This window comes from Podarcis pityusensis, assembly GCF_964106645.2.
Source record: "Podarcis pityusensis genome assembly, chromosome: 1".
Classification (NCBI taxonomy): domain Eukaryota; kingdom Metazoa; phylum Chordata; class Lepidosauria; order Squamata; family Lacertidae; genus Podarcis; species Podarcis pityusensis.
This window is the reverse complement of record NC_138028.1, coordinates 85,404,493-85,432,146: the sequence shown is the minus strand read 5'-3', so window position 1 is coordinate 85,432,146 and position 27,654 is coordinate 85,404,493. Positions and strand designations below refer to the sequence as shown.

General features: G+C 44.8%; 1 protein-coding gene across 4 annotated transcripts in view; it reads right to left on the bottom strand.

Annotated features, from left to right (window-relative positions):
* Window positions 1–743: 743 nt before the first annotated feature.
* STK11IP (serine/threonine kinase 11 interacting protein) overlaps window positions 744–27,654 on the bottom strand; it is a 28,347-nt gene continuing 1,436 nt past the window's right edge. For all 4 annotated transcript variants that reach the window (XM_081003354.1, XM_081003356.1, XM_081003355.1 and 1 more), the window contains exons 3-25: window positions 26,248–26,450; window positions 18,514–18,588; window positions 17,943–18,038; window positions 17,378–17,485; window positions 17,015–17,086; window positions 15,904–16,033; window positions 15,649–15,752; window positions 14,700–14,789; window positions 13,868–13,909; window positions 13,365–13,535; window positions 12,134–12,215; window positions 11,706–12,044; window positions 9,072–9,262; window positions 7,404–7,514; window positions 6,604–6,769; window positions 5,427–5,858; window positions 3,958–4,070; window positions 3,717–3,814; window positions 3,102–3,280; window positions 2,548–2,632; window positions 2,274–2,359; window positions 1,938–2,167; window positions 744–1,630 (exon numbers count right to left, since the gene is read on the bottom strand). In XM_081003354.1, the coding sequence (XP_080859480.1) occupies window positions 1,490–1,630; window positions 1,938–2,167; window positions 2,274–2,359; window positions 2,548–2,632; window positions 3,102–3,280; window positions 3,717–3,814; window positions 3,958–4,070; window positions 5,427–5,858; window positions 6,604–6,769; window positions 7,404–7,514; window positions 9,072–9,262; window positions 11,706–12,044; window positions 12,134–12,215; window positions 13,365–13,535; window positions 13,868–13,909; window positions 14,700–14,789; window positions 15,649–15,752; window positions 15,904–16,033; window positions 17,015–17,086; window positions 17,378–17,485; window positions 17,943–18,038; window positions 18,514–18,588; window positions 26,248–26,450 (3,344 nt within the window). In that variant the 3' untranslated portion in view covers window positions 744–1,489. The remainder of the gene's footprint in view (window positions 1,631–1,937; window positions 2,168–2,273; window positions 2,360–2,547; window positions 2,633–3,101; window positions 3,281–3,716; window positions 3,815–3,957; window positions 4,071–5,426; window positions 5,859–6,603; window positions 6,770–7,403; window positions 7,515–9,071; window positions 9,263–11,705; window positions 12,045–12,133; window positions 12,216–13,364; window positions 13,536–13,867; window positions 13,910–14,699; window positions 14,790–15,648; window positions 15,753–15,903; window positions 16,034–17,014; window positions 17,087–17,377; window positions 17,486–17,942; window positions 18,039–18,513; window positions 18,589–26,247; window positions 26,451–27,654) is intronic.

The following is a 27,654-nucleotide window of genomic DNA, read 5'->3' as shown; positions in this document are numbered from 1 at the left end:
TCCCTGCACTCCCCAGAAGTCTGCAACTGAAGCACTTTTATAAGACCAGTGTTTCTCAAACTCGGGTCTCCACTTGTTGTTAGACTACAACTCCCATCATCCCTAGCTAGCAGGACCAGTGGTCAGGGACAGTGGTGGAAACTGAGTTAGGTCAGGGACAGTGGTGGAAACTGAGCTAGGAGATAAATAGCAGCTTAAGCCTAGGTTATGGGTACAACAACAGAATGTCTAGATGCGCTTTTTTATAACAAGAATACAAAGCTGAAAATAAATGAACTGCAGCTAAAATATTATCTTCGTTTTCAACATGGTCTAGTCCTTCCCTGGCCCACCCCCCTAATATTCTTAAGAGGGAGGGTCTCTTCTCCAGTCTTCAAAGAATAGCTGGAAGTGGAGAAGCAGAAAAAGGTCCTCCTTTCTTTACACTCTGCAGTTTTAATCTGAAATCTTAGGCACAGTACTGTACCCAGAGCTCAAACTGCTCACACTAATGAAATTCCCTGTTGCAAAATGTGCCTAAAAGGCTGGGAGTTTTGAACACTGGTCAGGGATGATGGGATTTTTATTCCAGCAAAAGTAGAGAGCCAAGTTTGAGAATCCCTGTTAGACTGTGAAGCCACAGCCCATCTTAAAACTCAGTATTTTCCTATGCAGGGTAACTCTCAGAAGAACAGCAGCATCAGTTACTTGCAAAATCGAAGCCAGTTAGGAATTTGCATCATCTCAGCAAGGGGGAACCAAAAGAAGTTAAAAATCATTTTATTATTAAACACCAAAAAATAAAAGTTTCACAGTTAAAATTGTCCCAGGGAAGACAGTAGCTTCCAGTGTGTCATACCCTGAGTGCCCAAATATCTCCACATCCACAAAGTGTAGGAGAGAGTTCTCATATCCTTGTGCCCATAGCTAAGGCAACCCTTAGGAATGTTCGACCAGCACAGGGACAGATTTGCAGCATATGCACCTGGCCAGTCTGGAAAGTGAGGCCTACACAGCTAAGCAAAGAAGGTCAGACAATTTCCCAAGATCCGCAGTGAGAGTGCCAGGCCGCTACCTGGATCAGAACAGTCCAGTTTTGTGTAGAATCCAGGAGAGTTAGGATCTCCAGTAGCTGCTACCCAAGAGAAAGTGACGAGTGCACATGGAACTGCTGTGGAAAGCTTAGTCCTGGCTTTGGGGCCACCCTGAAGCTTCTTCCAGTCTAACAGGAAGTAATATGTGGTCAGACTGCGGCTGGCTCACCTCTTGGCCCTGCAGGAAGTGACCTACACAGCCACCAAGAGGTCTTGCAAATGGCCAGGATTCTGTACTGTCAAAACAGAAGACAGATGCAAGCTTTCCAGTTACAGTTCCCAGATGCCGCTGCAATTTGCAACAGCCGCGAAGTTCAAAATGGTGTCATGCACCACATTCTAGGAAGTGGCTCAAAAAAGAACTTGTCCTTCCAATCCAACAGGGACAGAAACATATTAGTCAGAGCTTCTTTGGTTCAGTCCAACACCTCAAGAACAGTCTTCTGGAGAGCAATGGAGAACATTTCTTCCCAGGGCACACGCAGCCATTCTACCAGATCAGCCAGCAAGTCTGGACATTCTGTTCGCAAATGCCAAGTGCTCTCCACCTTCAGGACCTGCAGAGGAAGAAGGCGCAGTTCAGATGATCAGGGAATGGGCATACCCAGCAGTAAGCCCCTGGACTGAATTCAGTTTGCAGTACTAAGTATTGCTAGGTTTGAGTTATACCTCCTGACCAAGCAGAACTGCCCTTCCTTACTCAGACCAGAGATGGTCACCTGCTTTTGCAAGGAACCAGTAGATTTAGCTACGAGCAAGAGAGCAGTCCTGCAATAATGCTAACCTTTCCCAAGGAAGCATTTACCCCCTTCCATACAAGCATTTTAGTATCCCGGAAAAAAGTGCTCATGCTGTGACTTATACCTCATCGTAAAGTTGCAGCTTCATGTCACAAGGGGAGAAACGATAAAGTATAACACCACAGATGCTGCTGATTGGTTCACTCCCTTTCAGCCGGGAGCACTTCTTTGCCTGCTTCTCAGTGCCAGTGTCTGAGGCAGCAGAGGGTGGGATGTTTTGCCACTGGTGATCTTCTTCCACCAGGAAAATATTTTTCTGGGTGCTGAGCACAGTCACAGGAAAGGCAGAAGCCCCTGGGGGAAAAGAGGTTGGACAGTCGGCTTATGCAACAGAGTTATATCAAGCCACACAAAGGTCTTGTTGAGGCTGAAAATGACTCCAGGAACAGCACATCCATACCTTGAATGAGGTATGCCAACAGGTAGAAGAAGGGTCTGGCCAAGCCACGTGCAGCTTCTTTTGCTAGGTCTTTTTCAATCAATGGCCTACAACACAGACGCAACATGACTGAGGCAAGTCCTCCACCAAATTCACTTTCTATTGTTGCTCCTATCCTAGCCAACCACTATTCCTCGCCTGCATAACTTACTTCCCGCTTTGTGTCCTTGTCACGACAGCACCACCTGTAGGCTAAAACCTCATTTACACTGTACAATGGCAATGGGCATCTTACCACAATGGATGCTGCGGATTCATTTCCTCCACAGTAACGTCTGGGATTTTCCTCCTGATTTTGGCCGGCAATTCCTCTTTGAGATCTGGAGAGGATATTGAGGGAAGTTATGATGCAATTGTGATACTTGGGCGGTTTCAAGGTAAATTTCCAGGGGAAAGGTCTAAGCCAGCAAGGGCCAATTCTCAAGACTAAATTTTGCTGCGTCAGTGAAGAGAGCCCTCCTTCACATAGGGCTTGGATGGGTGGGTGGGAAACCATAGCTCACACAGCAGCAAGCAGGGAGGAGTTGAGTAGCTAGAGTTGGCTCTCTAAGACCATCTGAGCAAAGGCTACAAGGCAGTTAAGCCAAACCAAAAATAAGAGGAATTCTATTGTACCACACTGCATTAGCCTCTAGTCAACAGGCTTAGCGGAACTGCACTGACCACAGCACTTGTTTGGGATTGTCACACAAGCCACCATTATTCTGGTTACTTTTCTTCCCTGTCAGCACAGAGACAAGATCAGGGAAGCTTGTACAAATGCACATACAGCCCCATACACCCTCTTACATGTCAGGCACTGGAGAAATCTTCTGCAGTGACTCTGGTTGCGAAGCAGCAGGTTATAGGAGGCGCAGGGATTCGCAAACTCCATATGCAAGCTTTGATGGCACAGCCCCACCTCCAGGCAAGACAGGTCAGACAGGCAGTGACTGTCCCCCTTCTTCAGCCAAGCAGACGGCTGTCCCCTGGTGCAGAAGAACCAAATGTGTCAAGTCAATGCAAGGTAGGGCCCACCTTACCCAGCAAGCTCAAGGAGGGTTGTTGTTTTGGCAGAGACTAACACCAAGAAGGGATAAGAGTTTTCTCAGTCAGGAGCACAGAGCTCAGGAGAGGAGCACGTGTTTTGTGTGAACGAATATCCCAGGTTAAATCCCAGGAATCTCTGGCTAAAGGTTTTCAGGAAGCAGGTGATGGGGGAAGTCCTCTGCCTGGGACCTCAAACACCCATTTACTAGTTAGGGTAGTAGACAATGCCGGGTAACATGGGTTGAAGGCATTATATGATTTTAATAGAGGTATTTCTTTATTCTGAAGGCTCTCTTTGCTCTAGCCATATTAAGTGGATGTCAAGACAGGAAACAGAACACAAATGAGAACTGCTCCAAGAATAGCCCTTCTCACCTAATCCGTCCTGTAATCTCCAGCACGTGGAACTGGGTGTCTGAAGCCACCAGGAGGGCCAAGAATTCCCCAGGTCGGCCATTCTTCACAACAGCCACCTAGAACAAACATGGCAAAAGGCAGAGTCTTATGAGCCTCAGGAAAAAACACCAACCTACATGACTGTCAATGCCTAAGTTAAATCCAGATGTGTTCCCACCCACCTTAAGTGGTCAGTATTGTGGAGAGCTGCCTTTCTTACCTTCAGAAAGCACTTGAACTCCTCTGCCCTGTCAAAGACCTCCATGTCCAAATAAAGCTTGAGCCGATGATCCACAGAGGAGAAGTCCTGCATGTCCATAGTACTGTGGGTGGCTGAGGGGGAAACAGAGTTTTTAAAAAGAAAAAAAAAAGTGGGGTTGAGCAGTCAACGGCAGTATTTTAACTTTGCAACCTGGTAGTCATTGGTGCCCATATCAAACTAGAGCTATTACTGCATTCAGACTGGGTTTATTTCAGTTACAAGGTCATACCTGAATTGGTCACAGAGTTTAGAATCCATCAAAACAGAGATTGTTAGGCCCATCTCTTTTGAAGGCAAGCCTCCCTCTGCTAGAGTATGCTTATCATCTGACTAGGTTCCAAGCTAGATAGATCAATGGAAATGTGGACCACATTCTGAAAGTTGCTAATGGGCTTCCCAATACCAGATCTATGCAGAATTCCCCTTCTGTGCCATGTAGCTTTCCCAGAATACATGTCCACTCACCCAGATAATATTATGGTCTATGAAACCCAGCTCTAATAGAAAGCCTCTCATGGCTCTTCTACAATTGAAGTAGGGAAAAGGCACAGATTAGAACCAGGGTGGGAAACCTGTGCTGTTGGGAGCACAACCTCTGACCATTGGCCATACTGAGATATGATATCCAAATATCGAACGGGCTGTCACATGGAAGATGGAGCAAGCTTGTTTTCTCCAGCACTGGAGGCGATGGATTCAAGTTACAAGAAAGGAGATTCTAACTAAACATCAGGAAGAACAGTGGAACAGACTGCTATGAGAGGTGGTCGACTCTCCTTCCTTGGAGGTTTATAAGCAGAGGTTGGATAGCCCTCTATCAAGGATGCTTTAGTTGAGATTCCTGCATTGCAGAGGGTTGGACTAGATGACCCTAGGGACCCCTTCCAACTCTATGATAGGTAACCTCAGGATCACAGATGCTCCTACACAGAGATGGGAGTAAGCTGGCAACAATGGAGGTTGTTGGCAACACCCCCCCCCCCAAAGAGCTCCATCCCCAGCCTGAATTAAAGCAATCTGCCTGCTGTCACCTTACTTTGGCACTACCAGTCCAAATGCAGCCACCACCAAACCTTCAGCAGACATTTACACAGACATTAGCAAGTCACCTCCTCTTGGCTGCATTCAAAATTGCAGCTGAAAACGAAACAATTCAAATAAATAGCCACATAGTGCTCTTAACAATCAGCAGATGGAGCTCCTGCTTCACTTCTGCAGGAAAAAAACAACAATTCTATTTATAGGAATACCAGCCTGGGCAGTGGCAGGAGTTAAGGCAGTTTCAAAGATATTAACTAAGGTTAATACTGAGTCTTGGGGCAGAGGATGGCATTTCTTTTAGTATACCTCTACCCCCTCTAACTGTGCAGAATTCAGTGCTCCCCTTGACTTTGCAGACCCACCCCTACCAGGTTGTCAGCACTCACGGGGACTCAGATTCCAGTGTTCCTCCTGCTCCATGCTCAGGGAGAGCTGTGGAGGGGTGGGCCCACGGGAAGGGCCATACTGATAGCTCCCCAACAGGCCCCCGCCATTGGTATCCGTTTGGCTGAGGAAGGAGTAGCGGCCCCTGGAGCTCAAGCCACTCTTGCTGCCACTGCCGTCCGCCCCTTCCGAACTGCGGGAGCTGGAATGGGCAGCGCTGCCTTGGTCACTGCTCAGCTCTTGGATCCGGGGACTGGAGCCGGTTCCCGTTTCAGAGGTAGTCTCTTCGCCAGTGTAGAACTTTCCCGACTCGGCCTCCTGCTGGCTTTCCCCAGGAAGCAATGGAGTGCTGGAACGCCCCTCGCAGGGCAAGATGACCACATGGTCGCTGGAGCAGCTGGGGCAGATGGTGGGCTCACTGAGAGCAGTGGCACCTGAAGAGGAAGAAGAGGAACATAGCAGAACCTGGTCTGGCAGCCGCAGTCCTAGTTGCAAACTAATCAAGCACCAGGCTCTACTCTCAGGGACCCAAAGTCTAACATGTTAGTCCCTTGCCGCCCTGCCTTCTCCTTAAGGGAGTTTCCATGTGCATCCCTTGATGCTCTGGTCTCGCTGGCTAATTATGCTGCAAAGCACTGTATTCATCTCTCATAATCAACCTTGAAAAAATTAAGAAAAGCAAAAGTTGAATACTTTGTCAATGCATTCCCCCACCCCAAAGGAATTCATCCAAATAGCTAAGACAATGACTTATGGTTAAATAACACAGCACTCTCACAAAGATGGAAAGCTAACTAGGAAAAAAAATAATCAATATAATTCATAGCATTATAGAGAAATTTAACAGCTGGGCAGCAAAAGTCCTACCATAGAAACATGCAGATGTAGCAGAGGACTAAACATATCTAGGAAGAAGGCAAAGTAGCTGCAGTAGCCAATTTACTCATTCAAAGGCTCCAAATGCCCTAGACACAGGTTCACGACTAAGTCCCAAAGAGAGCTCAGCCTACTAATCCACTTTAGATCTCTCTTCTTCAAGGGAGAACAAATCAGATTGTAAGTGGTCAACCACAGTGTTTTCACATTCCAATGAGTGCTTTGAACTTAAAGGGCTTCAGCACAACCCAGTAGGTATGACCCCCATTTTGCAAATAGGGATATACCCTGTTCATCCCATACCTTGTTCAGAGAAAGCTGAAGCGTCTATAGTGGAGCCTGGATTCTGCCGTCCAAGTGACAAGAATCCAACAAATTCCTGTTTGCATTTTAGACACTGGAGCTTTGAACTTCCCTCGGCCTTCTTCTGGTTTTCCTCCAGGGTGGGTCCCAGCACCTGGAGCAAGTCCTTTAAAAAGAAAAGCAAGAAGTGGGCAGCTGCAGATGAATGCGAGGGCAGCTGAGATACCACTGCCTCCCTTTACACCAGAGTGAATATCACAACTAGCACCTTTCTTAGCCTTGGGCAGAGAGGGTGGGAGGCTGAAAACACCGGAGGAAGCACTGCACATCTCTCCAAGCTGACTAGCAGCTGATTTAGGACAGATAAGGCGAAATGCAAAATTTATAGAATTTGTTGCCATAAGATGCGGTGGCTCAGATGACTTTAAAAGGGGATTAGACCTTTCGTCCCTGAATTTGTCCAACTCAAGTGCATATTAATCTTGGCATTTTGAAACTCAAGGTTTGGAAGCCGTATGTCACGGAATGCCAGTACCTGGGGAGCAGGAAATGATCATCAACTTCCATACCCTGCATTTGGGTTTCCCACACTCATCTGGTGGCGACTGAGGGAAACAGAATGGTAGACTAGATGGGACCATTGACCTGTTCAGACAGGGCTGCTCTCGTGTCCTTAAGAGTCAAGCTGGCCCCACCTCAGAGACAACACCCCCCTCTAAATTTGGGAAGCTAAGGTTCTGCAGGGGCACCCTCCCCTTCCACTCCAATCTGAGCTGTGTACCAAGCACCTCCTCACCTACCTGCACACACCGCTCAGGGTGGTCATCCAACACTACGTATCGGCGCTTCCGTCGGTCCTTGCGAATGTAGCTGAAGTGCAGTGTGAGAACAGGAAACACCCGCTCCAGGTCCTGCCAGGAAGAGATAGGTTTCTGGTCAGAACAAGCTTCCCCAATGAAAAGAAACCTGCCCTGCTCACACTCTCTTCACAGGCACACTGCAATGGAGACCGCTTTGCCCAGCCCCTTTAACTTGGACCAACCGGCAACTGCAGCCACTTGCTGATCCTAGCACAGGTTGTGTGTCTCTGCAATAGGAGTTCCTCGAAAACCTCTCTGGCAAGGTAACCCAATAATTTGCATCCCCCCCGTTCTGTTAGCTATTGGGTGGTGGGGGGAGAGAGACAAGGAAGAGCTACAGATGACACTGAACTGCTCACCTGCTGCTACTAGCCATGACTATGATGTACCTCCACAGTTGGGAGGCAGAAATGCTTCCAAATACCAGTTGCTGGAAACCACAGGAGAGGAGAGAGTTCTTATGCTCCTGTTCTGCTCACTAGTTTCCCACAGGCCTCTGGTTGGTCACTGTGAGAACAGGACGCTGGACTACATGGGCCATGGGCCTGATCCAGCAGGCTGTTCTTATGTTCTGAGATTTCAGCAAACATCGCCCACATATTTCCAAGCTCATCTTCACACCTACAATGACTAGCAACTTGTTTGATCCAGATGGTTTATCAAGACGCTGAATTCTGCAACCAATGTCAGACTATGCTTGCATGGCTGAAACCAATCATGGAATGTAAAACAGCTGTAGTGAAGTGAATATAGGGAACCCACTATACCCCAGAATGCCTCCTTTGAAGAAACTGACAGAGCAGACCCCAAATACACAGTGGGGTGGGAGTCATGGATAGAGCCCACCACAAGGCTCTCCTGGATATTTATATCCCAGTGCAATGCTGCTGTGAATAGGGTGGTTTTCTCCTCTCAGTGAGATTAGCTAAATATTGGGCAAAAGAGAACATTCTCCTCCATGTACTGTTGAGGTGCCCTCTCTACATGCACTACCAGGTACTGGTGCTCCGATTTCTGTATCATCTGAAGGCAACCAAGCAGGCTCAAGCTACCACAAAACCTTACATGCTTAAAAACAAGGCTGACACTGTCGTTGTTGGGAAATAAGAAGTTGTTGGGAAATAAGAAGAAAGCTGAACCCAAGGCCAGCAGCAAGTGAGAGGAAGCACTGGTTTTGTCTGGGGCTTTCAAATTCCTGCAGCCATAAATGCAGAAACTGTGCAAAATGGTGCCAGCACCAGCTACCACTCACCCAGCTGTAATATGATCATGTGCTTTATAGTAGCAGTAGTAGTGGAAAAAAGAAGTGGATTTGAAGCAGAAAGTATGGACTAGAGTAAGCAACTCTGTTTCAGGAAAAGAAAATAATGTACTGTACTAAGTTTCCTATTGACAAGAATTCTCACTTGCTTGGTAGATCTGCCCAGCCTGATTTACACGGTATGTCACACCCGAAATAATCTAATATACCTGTGCACTGCCTGAAGGAAAGCTCATTGGAAAGAGCCAGCCAATACTCGCACACAATCATTAGACAATGCTATACTGGAGTTCATGGTGGTTAGTTTACTGGAAACCCTGTCCCCCACCAAAGCAACTGGAACTCACCATCCTTCTCCACTGCATCTCTGAGGTTTCTATTTTCCGAAGGCTTTTCAGCTCCAGCTTGCGCAAAACCTTGCCTTTTCTCAGCTCCACCTCCATTATGTGGCGGGAAGTGATCCGCAAAAAGATCCAGTCTGGTTCTGGGTCACAATCTTCTTCTATCTGGCTTACCAGCAGAGGCTGATAGAGCTCCACTGCCAAGATAAATGAGAACATTAGTCCCTACCTCTTTCAGCATCCAGAGTCCCAGCAACAATGAAAGTCTGCAAATCCCCACATATTCAAAGACTGCCTATGGAAACTGCAGGGTTGCAAAGCCCACTGAAAGCAAGAGACAAGTTATGGCAATGCTTTAACTAAAGCAGGTATGAAATTAAGGGCACCGCATGATGCAAGCAAAGTAATTTTCTTGGAAGAATCTTGTCACATAATGCAGTCTGCTCTGCCCTAGGGCTGGAACTGGGACATCATATACCTAGCTTGAAATCCTGGCTCCGTGGGCCCATCATTCTCAGCCAATGATACCTCTCAGTCCAGGAGGACTTAATGTCATTCTGAACTCCTTTTGAAAAAGGAATGCTATGTGTCTTACTGTCAGGCACAGAGGGAGCCAGGATTCCCAATTTCTGTATGGTATGATGAGATTTGTCAACACTGAACAGGAAGTATTCCCCTTATGAAAGATCACAGATATGGCATCTGGTTGGTATTCAGTGGTAGAAAGTAAACACAGAGTTGCAAATTGTTAGCTATTAACAATCAAATAGCTTTCAACACCCCAATTCAAGGTGTTATTTCTTGACAGCGGGGTGGGTGAGTGGGAGATTCAGCCTCAAAGAGAAAGAAAGGGTTTGCTCCATAAAAGTTACCCAGAAGGTAAATAAAGGTCAAGCCCAAGCAATTTGGGATCTCCTTTTTCCATCAGTAACATGCCAAGGGCTTGCTAGCTTAGAATGGCATTACCTTTTTGCACTTTCTAGGAAGAAGAATCCTTTACTTAAATTGGGGGTGGGGAAACCTGTGGCCCCTCCAGATATTGTTGGCCTCCAGCACCCATCAGCCCCAGCCAGCATGGTCAACAGCCAGGGCTGATGGGAGTAGGAGGCCAACAGCATCTGCAAGGTCACACGTTCCCCACTGTTGATATGAATGAAGTGTACTTGTCAACGTGTATCTGCACCACAAATATGGTATCACAATACCCAGATTTTAAGGCAAGACGAACTTGCATGTTTTCTGGTCATTCAATTGGTTTTTAATTTTAGTTTTTTTGGCAACATTACGAATTCTGCCACCACAGATTAGGGATGTAACAGAAGCTAGGACTGAGCAAATTTAGTATTGATTAAGGGGGCCCAGGCAGGGCCTCTGCACGTTGAGACAGACTTTATTTTTGATTGATTGATTGATTGACTGATTGATGGATGGATGGGTGAATGGACTCTGCATGAAACATCAGACACTGTGCTCTACTCACACCTATGCAGAGTCCAAGGCCATTCAGTAAGCTGCATATGAACAGGTTCTAGAATAGGGGCAGCCAACTTCCGTTCCATAGGCCTAATTAGGCCCAGCAGGTCTCCCCATAAGGCAGTTTTATCGAAGCCACTGTCCTATATTATGTCAGATATGGGGCAGGTAAAGACACAAAAGGGGCTTGAAGGCAATGGACAGGTGAATGGCTCCTCCTACCTATCCAATTTGGCCCACAGACAGTGGGGAAGATCAAGATCTGGCCCACATTGGCCAGCTCCGATTCTCCTTCCCTGTACTGGAGGGTTCACTGAGTCCCCTGTTGCAACAGGAAAAGGACTACATGTGGGCAGATTCGCAGCTTAAGGCCTTGCAGAACAAAATGCTTTAGCCAGGGATAGAATGCAGGCAAAGACGCAGGCAAAGGGTATAAGACATGACAAAAGTCAGACAGGAGGGAAAAAAGAAAATATAAATACCGTATTTTTTGCACCATAGGACGCACCGGACAATAGGACGCACCTTGTTTTAGAGGGGGGAGAACAAGAAAAAAAAAAATCTCCCCCTCTTGTTTTCCCGCTCTAAAACAAGGTGCCGTTTAAGGTGCGTTCGGGGCGGCTACCTTGGAAGCCTGGAGAGTGAGAGGGGTCGGTGCGCACCGACCCCTCTCGCTCTCCAGGCTTCAGGTTCCTTTCGACCTGCTCTTTGGGGCTGGTGGGGGGAAGCCCACCACCAGCCCCAAAGAGCAGGTCAGGGAGCAGCAGAAAGGCGCAGTGGAGAGGCTGCTGCCATAGTCGCGCATCACCTCTCCAGCTGGGAGAGGGTCACGGGGCTATGGCTTCTTTAGCCCCACACACACTCTCCCGGCTGGAGAGGTGGCTCGCAGCTATAGAGGCTCCTGCCATAGCCGCGCATCACCTCTCCAGCTGGGAGAGCGTGTGCGGGGCTATGGCGTCTTCGCTCCATAGGACGCACACACATTTCCCCTTCATTTTTGAAGGGGAAAAAGTGCGTCCTATAGAGCGAAAAATACAGTACTATAGATGTCTTTCACCGTGGTGGCATCTTTTGAGATTTCAGCACTAACCGTATGCCAGCCCAAATGCCCACTGCCTCTCACCTTCCTATGGAAGTGGACAGTGAGCTAAGAGCAGAAGCATTTACCTTCTGGTTTTTCCTCCTGGCGTTTATCTTCTTTAACTGGCATCTTCTCAGTTTCCACTACTGCCTGGGGGCCTTCTGCCAGGATTTCAGGTATAGGCAGCTCCGGTTCCTTTTCCTCTGTGGCCTCAGGAACTTTTTGTTCCTCCACGGTGTTCTTGCTTTGTTGGGAAGCCTCGCCTGAGCTGCCCAGATATTCTACTGTGGGGCTGCCAGAAGGGGTGATGGTTGCTGCCTGTCCATCTGCTTCCAGGTGTCGCCTGTACTGGAGCCAGCGGGTACCAAAGCGATCCCGGAAACTGTCCATGCGGTCCATCTCTGCCTGGTGCTGCCGAACTATACCTGTGGGATGACAGAGAGCCTCCCAAGTTTGCAACGGTGTCTTGCACGCACCCAGCCCCTGGTCATAGCCCCGTTGCCGTGTGCCTCACCTGCCGAGACGGGCAGACTTCTGTACTCATGTTCAGTATCGCTGGGCTCTGAAATGCTGGCCCTGCGCACTTTCACTTGCCCCTGAAGGAGAGACAAACTGTTAGGTTTAGGCTGGAAATGGCTCTCTCACATTCCTTAATGGTAGCATTACAATACCTTAATATTATCATTAATTGCTTCACGCCTTTGGAAAGAAGGCTTTTTTAGAAGTGTCTAATTAAACGTGTTTTTGCTGAAAACCTTAAAGTGTTTTCTTGGCAACTATCCCCCCATTTCCACCACCTTTCAAACAACGCCAAAAAAAGAGAGCTTGGGATGCTGCACAAAGTTACTACATCAGTGTTTCTCAAACTTGAGTCTTCAGCTATTGTTGGACTACAACTCCCATCATCTCTGACCACTGGTCCTGCTAGCTTGGGATGACGGGCGTTGTAGTCTAACAACAGATGGAAACCGAAGTTTGAGGAGCACTGTAGATGGGTATTTGAGATCTTCTTCCATACTGGACTGGTTCAGACGAGGCTGAAGGATGGGGAGCCTGCAGTTCTCCAAATGTTGGAATCAGCCCGTCTGCATGGCCAATGGTCCGTGATGATAGCCGTAGGAGTCCAACAGCATGTATAGGGCTACAGGTTCCCTCATCCCTGTGCTAAAATATAGTTTATTGTTACAAGGATGAACCTAGCCTCCCCCTGCAAGAAGCTGCTGCACTACCTCCTCCTCTGGCATGGTCATGAGTTCCATTTTGGATCAATAATGCTGCGTCATCTAAACCTGGACAATCCATGTTTAATCTAAACTATAGCCAGTGGAAAAATTATTTTAAAAAAACAAAACAAAACAAAAAACTATAGCCAGTGGAAACAAGCCAACCACAAACCATGGTTAATGAAGCTGGCTTGTTTTCAATAGTCATAGTTAAGGTTATCCATAGTTTAGGGAATTAATGACACACTGAACTGCAGTTAATCTAAGAATGGAAGCAGAAGCTTACTATCTTTGTGTGGCTGCACTGGAAGAGGAGTGGGAGGGCATTCAAACCCTAGGGAGGCTAGCCTCATTCTCATAATGGTAAACCACATCCAAAGCATTGCTATTGTTTATGTTCCTGCAACTCCTCCTGAACAAGTTAATGTGAGTGATCACATGGTACACAAACCACCAGTAGATGAACAGACTCCTCTCTCCTCTCCTCCCACAATTCCTGAACACTCCAAGCAGCAAGAACACCTTATTTCTCTTCCGAGGGGGTAATAGGGGTGGTCTGCTCTCTGCAGGGGACTGGCTGTCACTTTGGTCTGCAGCACATGAACTTTCCAGGGCACTGCGGTCTGTCGGGGCCCTCTCTGAGACTGAGGTGCAGAGTGATTGGACAGCAGCCTGATCCAGCTTTGAGAGGTGCTGAAAGAGACAGAATGAACCCAAGAGAAGTAAGAATGGCAGGTTTGAAGACTTCTCTCTTCTTTCACCCTCTACCCTCCTCTTTGAGAAGTGGCTAGCCTGTGCTGTTTTAGTAGTGTTACATGACGATACATCCTTCAGGAGAGAGGCTTCTGGATAAGCAATAGCATCTGAGCCAACAATACCATTATTGGCTTCCCATTATTCTGAAGGATCAAGATATTCTAGATCACACAGAGGATGAGACAGTTTCCAGCAGCAAGAAGTTCTGCACCCCACCCCCTCTTTCCACCACAACACCTAGAAAAGTAATACTTGTATACCCTACTCACCCTCAGGTCAAAAGCAGACAATGGCTCTTCATCAAGAAGGAACTGGTATTAGAACAAAACATGACAGTTAAGACACCAATAACCCCATTTCCTAGTCACTCACATAACCAAGGAATCAGAAAAGCCCCATGCCATAGCAAAGGAGCCACATAAAATACAGATATAGCTAGATGGTTGGCTATACAAAATACCTTCTAAGAATTACAATTAAACAAAGGAAAGAGTTAAAAACTGTCCTTGAACACAAATAAAACATATGAATGAATGGGCTTTCTTTACCAGGCATTAAACAGGTTAGTCAGATGGTAGATCTTATTCTAACTGCCCCAGCTAAAAAATTTGCCATGTTTGCTGCAGATGGACATGGAATTCTCAGGCTCATTCCAGGTATTTTTACCAAAAGAGCGTGTGAAGTCAGGAACAGGAAACTGAGCTTCTGGGCTCAGCAAATGGCTAAATCAACATTACCCCTAGTTGGAGAGCAGGAGATGGCTTCTCTTTGTACAACAGGCCCAAGTGATTGACACCTCTTATGCTGCCTCCCTGTGGTGGAAATGCAAGTCCTGCATCCTTTTATATGGGACTGAGTAGCCAGAGTAGCCAACAAGGATTTCTGGAGCTACAGACCGCAACTTCAGTTCACAGATGGAGAAGAACATTTTGGCAAAAAGTGGGGAGCAACCTTTTTTGGTACACAGTTTACTTACTAGTGTGTAAACACACACAGGGTTTGCTTCCCATACAAAAGTATTTAAATAGAGTAGACCGCAGGAAAGTGCCTACCATGCTATGCCATCTTTGCATCTGAGTTGGGATGACCACATATACTCACATTGCTGGAGATAGCTCTAGGAGACAAGTGACTTATGGTAGCAGGCCGGTGGTTCTGATGGAACCCTAAAGGATTCCCCTCCAGGTGCAGCTGTGGGGGGGGGGGGGGGAGAAAAAAAACAGTTATGTTTCATTTAACAAAACAATACTACTAACTGCCAGAACTTTGTCTACCTTACCATGGATGTAGCCAGAACTTATGGGGGCAGAACCTCAGTTAGTTAAGTATTTATTATTGATTTACTTGATGGGGGGGGGCAGCTGCCCCCAGGCTATACCCATGTACCTCACTGCCTTTCCCCTGCACTCTTGCTAGGAAAATTTGAATTCTACTTTCCAGCTTCCTTCAAGGAGTTCCTTAGCCTCTTTTATCTCATAAAACAACCCTATGGAGGTAGGTGAAGCCAGGAGATGGGAACTGGCCTGAGATTGCTTAGCCCTGAAGAGTTTACTAGAATTTGTACTTAAGTTTTCTTAGTCCTGTACCCTAACCATTATACCACACGGGTATTCAGAACAATTCCCTCCCTACAAGACAGGGAATCCATTGTAAGTTGGAGAGCTATATGTTAGGAGTGTCAAAGGCATCTACTGTCTACTATCCTTAAATAACAAGGCCTCCTTCCTCAAACAAAATACAGTCTTATAATGTTGTCTTACTCAAATGCCCAAACCACTAAACAGACACTAATAAACTGACCACCAATCAGAACCAGTGAAGTGCAGTGGTTATAGCGTTGGGGGAGGCCTGAGACACCAGGATCCAAATCCCCCCTCAGCCATGAAGCTCACTGACTGACTTTGGGCCAGTCACCCACAGTCAGCCTAGCCTACCTCACAAGGCTCTGAGGATGAAATGGGGAAGGGGAGAAACACTTTATTGCCTTGAGTTCCTTGGTGGAAAGTTAGGGTATAAATGCAATAAATAACCAATCAGGTTGATTGCTCACTCTTCTCAGGTTGTGCAGCGATGACAGCGGTGCCAACGCAGTGTGTTCCAGCAGCAGGTTATAGGCAATGTCCAAATGCTGAAGGCTGGGAAGCTTTTCCACACCTATGGAAAAGGAAGTAGAGTAATGTCGGAAGAGAACCCTTCTCCCCAATACTGTGCCACCCTGTGGGCCTCCTTTCTTCAGTCTGGTACAATGTGGCATGACCTAGTTTCCAGGCTACCCCTCATATCAGCAGCTCTACAACAGTCTTACCATTAATGCTATCAAGCTGGTTGTACCGCAGGATCAAGGTCACCAGTTTAGCCTGGCTGTGTAGCCCAAGTTCAGGCATCTTGGGCAAGAGGTTATAAGCTACATTTAAATATTCCAGCTCTGTCAGCACCTGTAAAGAAAACAAGGCAGTTCTCCACATTGCTCATCCATGTTCACATCCTCCCTGGTACACTGAACAACCTTCAAAGTGAACCCCCAGCCCCGAGAACATATTGTTAACGTAAGGTACACATGGCAGATCAAAAGAGCAGAACCTAACACACTCAGGCTCATGACAGCACAAAGATTAGAGAGTTCTTGGCAGAGGGCTTCTTTCGCTTAAAACTGTTCAGGAAATCTGCCATGGCTGCACATGATCTCAACTCTGCTCTTGCTCAGACAGCCACATGTGGCACTTGGGGGGTAGGAGAGGCAGCAGCATCACAGTAGGAGGAGGAAGCCAGCACCCAAGGAGGACTGGCAGTTCTCCCAACACAGACACAGCTACCCATTTGAGAAGCACTTGCTGTTAATTGCTAATTTAGTTTGTATACCATTTGCATTTTTATGCTGAAGCCGCCTTCAGTTTCTAGTAGGAAGGCAGGATCCAGACTTCACGCAGAAACAAAATCAATCATGGAAAGAACACTTGGGAACTAGAAGGCATCTATTCCATCGCTGGCAGAGGGGAAGGCTCTGCCACATAAACAGCCCCTGAAAGACTAATAGTATGGGGGGAAAAAAGAAAAAAGCCAGGGGGTGGTGGAATGAGTGCACAGGGTCCAAGATTCCTACTGTAAGAAGAATTATATAGTATAAATAAAGCAGCCTCACATTTAACTATACAATACACTGGAAGGTGAAGTCTCCTCTCAGGCTGACAAGAATGTTTGACTTCAGGGGGGGGGTATGCTACTCAAGTATGTGGTTTTGTTAAACACAAAGTAGGAAATCCCCCTTCTCCTTTCTACCACATCCACAGTTCTCCAATATATGTTACCAAGGCTTGAAAAGAGTCAACCCAGCAATGAAGGAAGAAGAAAGCATGTAGTTGCTAACTGCTCATAATGGATTTCAAAAGAGTGGTTTTGAGCCTCTGCCAGATACTTACTGTCAGGTAGCGCTCACAGTCCTGGATGAGATTATGACTGAGATCCAGAGCTTTCAGGGCATTCAACAGTTGCTTATCAGAAACAAGAAAGAAGCGATAAGAGGTTAGTGATGGCAACTGAGTCAACCCCATAGAGCAAGCAGCCTCAAGACTAGGTGGCCAGTTATGGCACAGCCATCCAAAAGCCCAAGTCCTACCTGACCTACTCAGAAGGACTAACACTAACAAGAGGACTGTCAGAATGAGAAACCCAAGCTGCCAGAAAACAATTGTACAATTACCCTCTGTCTCAGTATTCCATTAAGTAAAATGCCATTCTCATCACCTACTACATCTCCCCCAATTCTCAGTTCTCCAGCATACCAATGAATCATCCAAGGCTACAATGGAGTTATAGCTGAAGTTGACAGTCTGTAGTTCCAGCCATGGAAGGGCAGAACTGAGGTCCCCTCCACATGCAGAGATGATCTCCTGCAGGATAAAACACAAGTTGACAAGGAAGAAGGAGCTGTCTTTGCATCTTGCCTACCATCTTATGAACTAGCCCCTGGAGCAAGGTCTAGAATAGCAGTTTGAGCTACAGCAACTAACAGATGTGTAAGCCCACCCCCCCAAAGCTGTGAACAGCTTCACAAGCTAATTCCTGCACATAAAACAAAGGCTCAAGAGCAAGCCAGCTGGCAACTCTACCTGGCTAGCATACTCCACAGGAAATTTTGAGGTACTAGTTTTAGTTAAATCACTCCTGACCTGAGATTTAACACAGCATATAGTTTTCAGGGGTAGAGGGGACATAAAAATCTTTGGGAGCACATTCATGCAACTGAGCAGCATGCACAGTGTGAGTCTGTGACAGCCTCTCTTGAAAACAGCTCTAGCACCTTCCCTCCTGAGGTAGAAAGCAATCAAGTTAGGCATCTTCACTCACCTTCAGAGAGTTCACACATTTGGAACAGGTTAAAGCCTCCAACTGAGAATAGACACACCGCAGGCCCCGCAGATAGTGCAAAGGAACACACTTCAGCTAAGGCAAGGGAGAAAGCCGGGAGTCAGGAGAAGAGAAAGAAGAAGAGGGCAAAACACATAAAAAGTCACATAGGCCTAAGGGCTCTTCTACAGAAAAGGGCACACATACTTTTAGGCCCTCATTATTTTCCCCTTGAGACATTATCCCGTGCATTCCTTTCCTTAACCAAAGACTTCCCTCGCCTCCTTGTAACAGCATGGCTAAACTCAGTCTTGATTCCTATAAAGGCCATTTCTCCAAATCAAATATTTTGATTCTAGATTTAGAAAGTCTTACTTTAGTCCAAAGTGCAGGAAAATAAAATTGCTTGGCTACCGTGAGAAACTATGGAACTCCCACTCTAGTCCCACCCACCATTCTGTGCATGCTATGGACAGCACAGCTTCTCACCCCACAGCAGCCACCAGAAATAGGTCAAGCCACCATCTAGCCCCTATTCCAGAGGCTCCTCACCCCAGCATCTGGGACTCACCTCTAAACGTCGCAAAGACTTGAAGGGGAAAATCTTCACATCAATTGGCAGGGCATAATCAGGAACATGAACAAGCTAAAGCAGGAGGAGAGTGATAATGAAGAAAGGAGTCACCCACTAGCAACAGGAGTCACCTCTACAAGTCCATTGCCCCACCCCGCAGTATGGTAAAAGGTAAAGGACCCCTGGATGGTAAGTCCAGTCAAAGCGACTACTGGGTGCAGCGCTCATCTCGCTTTTCAGGCCAAGGGAGCCAGCATTTGTCCACAGACAGCTTTCCAGGTCATGTGGCCAGCATGACTAAACTGCTTCTGGTGCAACGGAACACGGTGACGGAAACCAGAGCGCACGGAAACACTGTTTACCTTCCTGTTGCAGTGGTACCTGTTTATCTACTTGCACTGGTATGCTTTCAAACTGCTAGGTTGGCAGAAGCTGGCATAGAGCAAAGGGAGCTCACCCCGTCCTGCGGATTGGAACCGCCGACCTTCCAATCAACAAGCCCAAGAGGCTCAGTGGTTTAGACCACAGCGCCACCCGTGTCCCTGCAGTATGGAACACCCATCCCACACCCCAAGATTCATGATGCCCAATACACAACTTCAGAATATAACATCTCTGAAGTTAATCCCCATGCTCTACAAAAGTGGCAAATGAAGCAGTGAACAGGCACCAGGGTAACATGTTCTATTATATATATAACTTTGCACCCAACACAAAAAACTACCAAAGTTCAGACACTGAGTGGCGACAACCTGACAGCATGCCACATGCCATTTAAGGGCATGAGAAAGCAAGTCTTGTAAGGAGATTGCTTTTCTCATAGAGATTAGGCTATCTCACAGAGAAGAGTGCTTAGGTAAGCAATAGAACATAAACCAGACTCGTTCTATACTTTCGTGACACTCTAGATCGGTGATAGCTAAATGTGGTGCCCCATCAGATGTTGTAGCATAACCAATCGTGATACCCTCCAGATATGATAGAGTACAACTCCTGTCACCCTTGACAACCACAGACCATGCTGGGTGGAGCTAATGGGGGCTGTTATCCACAGCATCTGCAGGACACTATATTGGCTGCTGGTGCTCTAGATTCACACTTATTCAGACCATAGACACCAACTCTCAAACGACAAGGCTTGGATATCTGAAGCTCAGGAACAATGGCTTTAAGGAGCATTGTGTTTTATGTTTAGATTTATACCCCACCTTTTATTATTTCTTTCTTTCCTTTATATACTAAAGAAGTATATCCAGGGAGACAAGAAAGAAATGGAAAGTTAGCATTCATCTACATTTCCTCCTGGATTCTCCAAACAGAAAAGTGCACCTAGCAGAAGATGTGCGCTAACAACTATTCCCCAACACACACCAGCACAAAGCCCTCCCCATGCCCTCCCCACTCCTTGTTGCAGGGGCTTTGCTTGCTAGCAGTTGCTGCTTCAGAAGGAGTTTCAGGAGTGTTGTCCCAGAAGCTTGATGGATGCACCTGTCTCTTTCTACCCCCACCCACAATTCAGTTAACCGAATTTAACAGGAGGATCAGAATCATCCTGGCAACAGTGCAATATAATAGATGAAGTGTCTGACTTGGAACAGGAAAGCCTAGTTTTGAGTCCCTGCTGAGCTATGTGGCTCACTAAGGGCCAAACTGGACTATATGCCAGAGAGCTGCAATCAGATGGTACATCTCTTAAAACTTTTTGTTAAAAGCAACTGTAGAAGATTGGGATCTCAGTGCTGAGGGAATTAAATTAAATTAATTCCCAATTAAAATTGCCTCCAAAAGTCATTATTTGCCTATTAGAATCAAACAGAAGCAAGGTGGGTGGGTATCTCCCAGCAGCTGCTTTGTACAAAAAGAAAAAAAATCAAGACAACAGATTTGATCATGGATCTCTAATGTCTCTGCTTAACTATCACCCAGAGTGGATGTAACAATAAAATGGGGGTAAGGAACCATATGTTGCACTCTGAGCAACCTGAAGGAAAAGGATTGAAAAAATAAAACACACACTCTTATCGGCATGGTCAGAGTAAATGACAACTGATTTTCCCACATGGTCTCACCAACAGCAATCTCCCTGTTCCTCATCCCCTCACAAAGTAACCCGCCACTGTTCCCTTCACTGTAGAAGCACTATTATTAAACCAAATGCAACTGCATCTAATCCAATATAACAGTGAAATTCAAGAATTGGTATCAGCTAAAGATGTGGGCCTTTTGCCCAGATTGCTAACCAAAGCCCACATTAAAAATAGAACAAAGCAGGCTATTGCACTAGTAGATCACATCATAGTAGCATGTGCAAAGATAGTGAGAATCTAACCAGTAACAACAGCCACAAGGCAGAAGCTAGAGAGATTCAAAGTCACTCTGAAGTCAAACAAATGACAGTGCATGTTGTGCAAGGAACAAAGTGAAGCAGAAAACCACCTTTAAATACTAAGTTGATTTAAAGTTTCTCAACACAAAGGGCCCTATGGGTCACACATAAGGATGGACCTATACAGTATAATAATCAAAATATGTTATCTGGCAGTGTTGGGTAATTACAAATGTCAGAGTTTACACTAGATTAGGGAGGAGGAAAAGGCATGCAGATCAGATACTGTACTGATGACAGGCTGTCACGAGGGCTTCAGATACAAATAACAGATCTGTGGTTGTCTCCAGTGTGTAGGGCTACGTAAGTCTCCCATCACTGCAAGGATTTTAACTTGCACAAGAGGATCTCTCTTTTCCCAATATGCACCCCATACCTCTGTTCTGAGGCTTTCCCCTACCCTCTGGATCAGATGTGGTGAGGGGGGAAGAGTCCTGTTGTGCAAGTGGAAATCCTGACACTGACAGGATGTGTTCGTTGGATACTGCCCACAGCCCCCAATGGGAATTCTGTATCTGACAGATATCATTGACCCTTCTTGTTGGCTACCAACAAGCACAAATCTAAGACCCTGCTCAATATGTACAGGCTTCATGTGTCCTCCCAGAGCATCCGTTGGGAATGAGACTGCATCAGCAGCTTCCATGTAGATGCTTTAAAGAACTCTCATATCCCTTTTCATTTAAAAGGTTAATCTGGAACTCGGATTTTCCAAACTTCAACACAAAATATCCATCCGGGTGAAGAGATTTAATTTATTGCACTAACTCATGCAAACACCAGAGGCCTACAGCATAGATAACGAAAGTGGCAAGCACATTTCAATCTGTATCTGTGTGTCACTGCTGCTCTGGCTAAAAACCTCATGACCAGCAGAGCAAACATACCCAATGGAAACAACCTGAACAATGACCCTAGAGATAAAACCCAATATACACAACTCACCTTGAAGGGTAAAAGTCACAAACTAATGAAGTTGGTTATTGAGTGATACAAATCTTATTTCACAGAAGGAAGATTCTACACAGCACCAAAGAGATTCTTATTAGCATCTATCATTGACACAAATCTGACTCTACCACATCCTTTGCCCTTCTTTCCTGCTGCAGATATCACTTGTTAACTATTACATTATGCGCTTTTTAAATAATATTCATGACATTTCAATGATATATTGTAATTATGTTTCATTTTGATGTATATTTATATATTTTGATGTTTTGAACACAATTGATTTTTGTGATTCTTAGATGTTATACTTTATATATATTCTTTAGAGAGATTTAATTTGATGTTACTTACGATGTGAAATTGATGATTAGGAGGAAGAATATATGCAATTTGTATTGTATTTCTTACATAGATTCCTTTCTGTAGGGATTTATAAACTGCTTAGAAAATTCTGTGGGCATTTCAAACAGTATGTAAATTAACTAAATAAAATAAATATATATAAACTGGTGTCCATACTGAGTGATTATATAGAAAAGTTAGTACTATCACACACACACACACACACAGAGAGAGAGAGAGAGAGCGCTACACTGAAGGGATGTAGGTGGTACCAAGTTTGGTTGAACTGTTTTCAGACTTTCTGCCTCCTTCCAAGTCTTTGCCCTTCAGAATGCCACATATTCTATCAGTGAACAAGGAGTATACAAAGATTTTGCCCCTTCCCTCTGCTCTGCCACTAACCCCTGTGAATAAGGAGAAAGGAGGGGAACAGGAATATCCTAGACTGCACCATCAGAATAAATCTGCAAGTTCAGGAAATGGATACAAATATTCCTACTTAAATAATTGATGCAAACAGACCTGAAATTTGTAATGCAGATCAGCTGAAGACTTCCTGTCTCCACGCTTTAACTTCAGTTTATCAGCTAGATTACTTTTCATATTGCTTTACCTCTACCACTACGTATCTCCTCAGTTATTTTAAGACTAAATTACTGAGCATTCTTGAACAGCAACCACAGTTCATCCCAACTCCCTCAATCTGTTTTTTGTCTGCTTGAACAGACGGCACGAATATACGTTTACAGCCAAGAGGAAGCTAGTTCCTTTTCCAATCTTCCACCACCCCCTCAGCCTTATGCCAGTCAGTCCTGGCTCATTCTGCTGTTGCCCACACCCTAATCTCCAGACAAAGAGTAGAGAACACTTGAAGACATTATGTGATTTTTAAAAAATGGGAATATCAGCATCTTCCATACTTTTTGTTCTTGTTGGTTAAACAAACTCATCTGGAGGCAATATATAATATTTTTCTTATCAGAGCTGTCCTGAATCATGCAAAACTTATTAAGCACACCATCAGACACAAAATGCTGGAGGATACTGAAAGTATGTGCTGCTTCTGTACCAAATCACATGGCTGCCTGTATTCGTAAAGAGGTCAGAATGCCAATTTAGGGACACGATAAGGCTGCCCAATTTCCCCATTGCTTTTCATTTCGGTCCTGGAGGTTTGGCTAAATATGATTAGAAGGGACCGTCTGATTAAAGGTATACAGGTCGGAGCTAAACAGTACAAATTGAAAGCTTTTGCAGATGATTTAGTATTGACGTTACAGGAGCCAGAATCTAGTACTAAAAGAGTATTAGAATTGATTCAGGAATTTGGTCATGTGGCAGGATTTAAGCTGAACAAGTTAAAAACTAAGGTGCTTGAGAAAAATTTAACACCGATTGAGAAAGAGAGGTTTCAGAAGGAGACAGGTTTAACATTGGTTAAGAAAGTAAAATACCTGGGGGTTAATATGACCGCCAAGAACTTAAACCTATTTAAAGACAATTATGAGAAATGTTGGTCAGAAGTGAAAAAGGATCTAGAGATATGGTCAAACTTGAAGCTTTCCTTGTTAGGTCGAATTGCTGTTATAAAGATGAATGTATTGCCAAGAATGTTATTTTTGTTTCAATCATTGCAAATTTTGGATAAAATGGACTGTTTCAAGAAGTGGCAGAGAGATATTTCTAGATTTGTCTGGCAGGGCAAGAAGCCCAGAATAAAATTTAAAATATTAACTGTTGCAAAGGACAGAGGTGGATTTGCCCTGCCAGACCTCAAACTTTATTATGAATCAGCAGCATTCTGCTGGTTGAAAGAATGGCTGCTTCTTGAGAACACAGACATTTTGGATTTAGAAGGTTTCAATAATGTTTTTAGGTGGCATGCATATTTGTGGTATGACAAGGTTAAAGCACATAAAGCATTTAAAAACCATATTGTTAGGAAAGCATTGTTAAATGTCTGGATAAGGTATAAGGACTTACTTGAAAATAAAACCCCAAGGTGGTTGTCACCAATGGAAGCAAAGGCTCAGAAAAGGCTCAATATGGAGGCCAAATGGCCAAAATATTGGGAAATTTTGGAACAAGGAGACAAATTGAAATTGCAGAGTTTTGAGAAATTAAAAGATAAAGTGCGAGACTGGCTTCATTATTATCAGATAATGGAGGCATATAATTTGAATAAGAAAATTGGCTTCCAGGTGGAAAAATCAAAACTAGAAACAGAATTGTTAGAACCCAAAACTAAGATTTTGTCAAAGATGTATAACTTGCTGTTGAAATGGAATACTCAGGATGAAATGGTGAAATCTGCTATGATTAAATGGGCACAAGATGTTGGACATAATATTATGTTTGCTGACTGGGAACAGTTGTGGACCACAGGTATGAAATTTACGGCATGCAATGCCCTAAGAGAGAATATTATGAAAATGATCTACAGGTGGTACATGACACCAGTCAAGCTTGCAAAAATCTACCATTTGCCCGATAATAAATGTTGGAAATGTAAAGAAAACAAAGGTACATTCTTTCACCTTTGGTGGACGTGCCCAAAGATTAAGGCTTTCTGGGAGATGATCTATAATGAATTGAAAAAGGTATTTAAATATACCTTTCTAAAGAAACCAGAGGCCTTTCTGTTGGGCATAGTCGGCCAATTGGTGCTAAAGAAAGATAGAACTTTCTTTATGTATGCCACAACAGCAGCAAGAATACTTATTGCAAAGTATTGGAAGACACAAGACCTACCCACTCTGGAAGAATGGCAGATGAAGGTGATGGACTATATGGAATTGGCGGAAATGACTGGCAGAATCCGAGACCAGGGAGAAGAGTCGGTGGAAGAAGATTGGAAAAAGTTCAAAGACTATTTACAGAAATATTGTAAAATTGATGAATGTTAGAATGATGTTGGATAGAAACTAAGTGGTTTTTAGCTGTAATATTATAAGGGAATATGAAAAAATGGACTATTAATAGGTAAAAATTTAATGTTACAATATCTTAAGATCGAAGACTAGGATAAACAAAGAGGGGAGGGATTTGCTAAACTAACAATTGAAGTGGAATACAGAAAAGGGAGGCGCGAGGAGGTCTGGGAAACAAGCAAATGAAAGATAAGTGATTGAAAGACTGAATTGTTTTTAACTATTTCTATTTTGTATTTTTCTTTTTTCTTTTTCTATTTTGTAATATTTTGAAAATCCTAATAAATATCTTATTAAAAAAAAAAAGAATGCCAATTTAGTAAGGAACTAAGCCATAACTCAACTGGGTTTGGCATCATTGAGAAAAAGCAAGTTTCCCAATTAAGACAGACTCTGACCAAGGAATCATGTAAAACATTAACAGCATTGGGGGTTCAGCAGAGTAGTAGGGAGGGGCCATAGGTCAGCAGTCAAACTAATGTGTTGCATGTACAGTGGTACCTCAGGTTAAGAACTTAATTCGTCCTGGAGGTCCGTTCTTAACCTGAAACTGTTCTTAACCTCAGGTACCACTTTAGCTAATGGGGTCTCCCGCTGCTGCCGTGCCGCCACCGCATGATTTCTGTTCTCATCCTGAAGCAAAGTTCTTAAGCTGAGTTACTATTTCTGGGTTAGCAGAGTCTGTAACCTGAAGTGTCTGTAACTTGAAGCGTCTGTAACCCGAGGTACCACTGTGCTAAGGTGCAGGTGTGATCCTGGGCATCTCCACTTAAAAGCATCTGAGACACCATGCTTTCTGGAGCTCTTGGGGAGCTGGTGCCAGTCAGTACTGGGCTACATGGACCAATGGTCCAACTCAGGCCAAGGACAGTGCATTTAAAAAAATAATGCCTTATAATCATATTTAATTAATTTATTTTTATTTCTAATACTTTTCTGCTACCTTTCAGAGTAAGTCCTCCCAATGTGACTGATGAAATAAAATACAACTAAAATAATTTTCTAAACTATCATCTGTATAAAAAAGTGAGAAATATAGCTACATCAACACCAGTATCCTCACTGCAAGATAAGGCAAGAAGCATAGACCCGCTGCTCACAGACTCCTACTTTGGCACGTACCTTCAGAGAGAGTGTCTTTTGCAAGACATCAAAGAGAAACTGGGCTTGAAGGATGGCAGATGTTTCAGCAGGGTGTGATGAGAGTGCAATGAAGCCATGGTTCTGGTTTCGTGGCAATAGGTGCTGCTCAAAGATCTGAGTGAGAATCTGCAGTGTGGAGGTGAATAAGGTCAAGGTGCTAGTACCATCCAGAATCAAGTCTCCTGAAGAAAAAGAATAATTAGCATTAATAAATCCATAATAAATCCATATGTACTCCCTACCACCACAAACCACACAAAGAAAGGTTCATAAGAACATAAGAGCCCTGCTGAATCAGACCAAAGGCCGATGTAATCCAGAGTCCTATTTTCTATAGTGGTCAATGAGACACCTACAGGAAGACTACAATGACTGGAATTTAGAGGTCTGCCTGTGTGTGGCAGCAAATTCTGTAGTTTAACCATGTGAAGCAATACCTTGTTGATGCAGCCCTGAGTCTTCCACTGTTCAGTTTACCTGGATGACCCCGAGTTCCAGTATTACAAGAGAGGCAAATGTGTCTGTCTACACCAAGCATAATTTTGTACATCTCTATTGTGTCCTCCCCAACTTGCCTTTTTTTTCTAAACTAAAGAGTTTGGATTTGATATCCCGCCTTTCACTCCCTTTAAGGAGTCTCAAAGCGGCTAACATTCTCCTTTCCCTTCCTCCCCCACAACAGACACTCTGTGAGGTGAGTGGGGCTGAGAGACTTCAAAGAAGTGTGACTAGCCCAAGGTCACCCAGCAGCTGCATGTGGAGGAGCGGAGACGCGAACCCGGTTCCCCAGATTACAAGACAACCGCTCTTAACCACTACACCACACTGGCTCTCTAAAGCCCCAAATGTTATAACCTTTCCTCATAGGCAATTTGCTCCAGCCCCCTTATTGTACGTCTGCCACCATAACTCCACAGTCTTGTTACACCTACTGAATGTGAATGAAGTACTACACGTTACAGTATAGTTATTTCTGATGCAGCAGTCTTAGTTCTGTGCTCATCGCATAATCTTTAAGTACTGGACATTCTTGACTTTCCTGAACCATCACTACCTCTCACACAGACAGAAAATTCCAGTTCAGTGGAACAATATGAAGGGCTTCCTAGACTACTCTCCTAGGCTACTCCACCCACACCCCAATGACTTGCAAATTTCCAAATACAGTTTACAATAAAAAGGAAGGACATCAATAAAGAGTTGGTTCCTAGATTGGAATTACAACCGTCTTCCTTTACTTGGACAAGAGTCTTAGGACAGGCTGGAACCCTGCCCTACTAGAGTAATAACCTTATAACCAACCACAAGAATGGAAGCATGATTTCTCTGAAGAACTTCCCTCAGTGAATACAGGTTGAAGAACATCCAGCATTTATCCAAATAAAA